Genomic DNA, 3,275 nt, shown 5'->3' on the forward strand with positions numbered 1-3,275 from the left:
TTTAAAGTTTCCATAACCCTGCAGAGAAAGAGAGAGAAAGAAAGAGAAAGAGAGAAGAGAGAGAGAGAAGAAGAGAGAGAGCACGAGATTTAAGTTACCAGCTTGTCACTGGTGTTACGTGACAAGGATCCCCACCCATCCTACGATCACAAGCAACAGAGCTTGGCTCTGGTGATCCCTTTTGGGCCCTACGACGGTGGAGCCTAAGGCCCGGTTTGGCTAATAAAAGAGAAATTACTCCATGTTCAAATTTGTTTTAATTAAGGGTATAAATATATAAAAAATAATACATTATAAACAAATATAAATAAATTTTAAAAATGATATAATATGACAAAAGAATATAATATTTAAATCTAATAATTTTTAAATCGTATTTCAGAATGTTTCAATTTTGTGCCGTATTTGTTTTTTCCTAATTGTTTAATATTTATTTGCTTAACAATAATCATATAATTTGTCTATTTTTTTTTTTGTTTGTTTTGTTTTCATCGGCTGTGTTTCATTTAATTTTATTTATATTTATTGAGAATTAATTTTCTTTTTTTTCCAACTATTATCGATTTTATTATTCTCATCTATCTTTTATACAAACTCATTTTTGTTGCGTGAATTTTTCGTGTGCGTAATGTGCAATAATTAAAATATTTGTACAAGATGTACATCTTTCAGTTTTCGTTATCGAACTTACCCCAGAACTCCTGCGGCGGTGATCGATCTCCGGCGAAGTGCTGGAACGGGCTAAACGACGAGGTGTTGCATAAAAAATAAATTTTTGCACAATAAGCACATCCGCACATTTGAATTATACACTATCAATTTTAGTACAACAAATTATTAATTAATTTAGACAAGAATTTTACTTATAATTCATGTTCTTTCTTGACATGACTTTCATACTGTTTTAATTTTCGACTTGCTTTTCATTTCTAATCTTTACAATTTTACAGCACTCTTGTTTTAATAATTTCCTTTTACAATTTCATTCTTTTTATCTTAATTGCACTTTTAACTCTGTTTTAATCTATTATAACTGCGATTGCATTTAATAATTTTTTTTTTTTTTATATGTGTTGGCGCTTCGCAATTGTTTCAATTAGTATTCAGACATAAGTGATTTTTAATTTTTTTTTTGTTTTGTAGTGCAACTTTTACATTTCTTAACTCGTCTGTGTTTTAACAAAACTGCACTTCCGTTTTCTATTTTTTTATTTAAATTTTGACTTGAATGTGTAAAACTTTAATTTGTTTCTGGTCGAATGCGCTACACTTTTCGATCGTTTTATTTTAACAGATAAATTAGATTTTGTTTGTTTCAAATTGCAAGAGTGATTTAGTTTAAATCATTGTTTGGTTTTCACAACACTTTTAATCGACGATTAGAGAATGATTTCACAAAACAATTTGATGATGATGGCAGAGAGTTAAAGTTGGCACCTAAAGGCGCTTCGCTGGCCAGGCAGTGGCCTGTAGAGGCGCCCCGCTGGCCGAGAGGGCCGGTGCAGGGGTGCTCCGCTGGCCGTGAGGGCCGGAGAGGTGCTCCGCTGGCCGAGAGGGCCGGTGCAGGGTGCTCCGCTGGCCGTGAGGGCCGGAGAGGTGCTCCGCTGGCCGAGATTGCCGGAGAGGTGCTCCGCTGGCCGTTGCAGGGGTGCTCCGCTGGCCGTGAGGGCCGGAGAGGTGCTCCGCTGGCCGAGAGAGCCGGTGCAGGGGTGCTCCGCTGGCCGTGAGGGCCGGAGAGGTGCTCCGCTGGCCGAGAGGGCCGGTGCAGGGGTGCTCCGCTGGCCGTGAGGGCCGGAGAGGGTGCTCCGCTGGCCGAGAGGGCCTGTAGGGGTGCTCCGCTGGACAAGCTGCGGCTTGCGAAGGACTTGGTCGAAGCAAACTGGCTGTCTGCTTCGAAGCAAAGAACAAGGCCTTGAAGGCAACAAAACCAACCCTGCGAATAAAATTTTAGTCAAAAGGAGTCCCCTATGACATGATAAAACTTTTCTCTTACCAAATATTTGCTACAACAATAAAAAAATCGCCAATAGCGCTCGATGCCTTCCGATTTAAATCTTCGGTAATTACGCGTCTATGTACGCAGCCGGTCATTAGAAAAATGACCAAACCGGAACCGGCCTTCGCTAAGTTGGCCGCGCTCGCCGATGCAGCTGGCGCAGATGTCAAAGCTGAGCTTCCAGTGCAACCGATGCACTTTACGCTTATCAGCAGTTTTACAACACTGCTCAGCTTATCAGCTGCTTACAGCGCTGCTTTAAGCTCAGCTTAACAGCAGCTTAAGCCAACTCGACAGACTAACAAATGCATACTTTTAGGAGCTACTTGCAACAACATGAACCTTGGCTTAAACTCAGCAGACTTTTAGGCCGAATTCAATACATGTTGCTGTAGGCGCCGTTACAAAACCCCTACAATCAGACTAGGGTATTCCTTTCAATAGATACCCTAGACTGATACCGCCGGAAGCAACATCATTGTCGAATATCCTTGACATGATAATTGCCTAGCAAACGGCCTTGCAAATCCTCGAGCTCGTAATTCGAGTTGCCGAGTTTTCTACGAACTCGCGACTTTACAAATGCAGGACCAAACTTTGCATTATAGCCAGTCTGGAAGCAACTTTGCTTGAAATTTCGACGGAACACTTCTTGTCCAGGCGCGAAAGTTATTATTCTTGACCGCAAATTGTAACGCTTCTCGTTCACATCATGCTTCAGTTGCATTAGCTTACATGCATTCTTACGGATCAAATCAAAAGAGTCCTGTCGATTAAATACTAATGATCGATCATCCAACATGTTTAGCTTACTAAGTAATGCATATGTCGACCCAGATGTAATCATGTGCTGACCGAAAGCCATGTAATATGGAGAAGTACCGATGCTCGAATGCACGGACGATCTCAAAGCACAGCATATTTTGCTTAAGCTTTCGTCCCAATCCTTCTGATCTGACGCAAGTAAGCTCTTATTCCCGAAATTACCGAGCGATTAACTCGTTCGGATGCATTCGCTTGAGGGAATGAACAGCGGTGAACATTTGTTTTACTCCATACTGTTTCAAGAGCTTTTCAAACGCCTCAGAGCGAAACTGCGATCCATTGTCAGAGACAATAGTTTCTGGAACGCCGAAAGTCATGAATAGTTCTCCTTCCAGATATTTAATTACGAGAGCCGCGTTTATTTTTTTTACTGGCTTGAGGAAAACATATTTTGAGAAATGGTCGAGTACTATAAATATTCCAATATTTCCACTCCTTGATCGGGGATACGGTC

General features: G+C 41.0%; 1 protein-coding gene across 1 annotated transcript; it reads right to left on the bottom strand.

The window, feature by feature from the left end:
- Window positions 1-1,278: 1,278 nt before the first annotated feature.
- On the bottom strand, window positions 1,279-2,164 carry LOC133843406 (putative NAD(+)--arginine ADP-ribosyltransferase Mav). Its single transcript, XM_062276931.1, has 2 exons — window positions 1,994-2,164; window positions 1,279-1,933 (listed from the first exon to the last, which is right to left on the bottom strand). The coding sequence occupies exons 1-2, from the start codon at window positions 2,089-2,091 to the stop codon at window positions 1,438-1,440; spliced, it is 594 nt and encodes a 197-aa protein (XP_062132915.1). The 5' UTR covers window positions 2,092-2,164; the 3' UTR covers window positions 1,279-1,437.
- Between the last annotated feature and the right edge of the window lie 1,111 nt (window positions 2,165-3,275).

Source organism: Drosophila sulfurigaster, chromosome 2L (assembly GCF_023558435.1).
Source record: "Drosophila sulfurigaster albostrigata strain 15112-1811.04 chromosome 2L, ASM2355843v2, whole genome shotgun sequence".
NCBI classification, from domain to species: Eukaryota; Metazoa; Arthropoda; class Insecta; order Diptera; family Drosophilidae; genus Drosophila; species Drosophila sulfurigaster.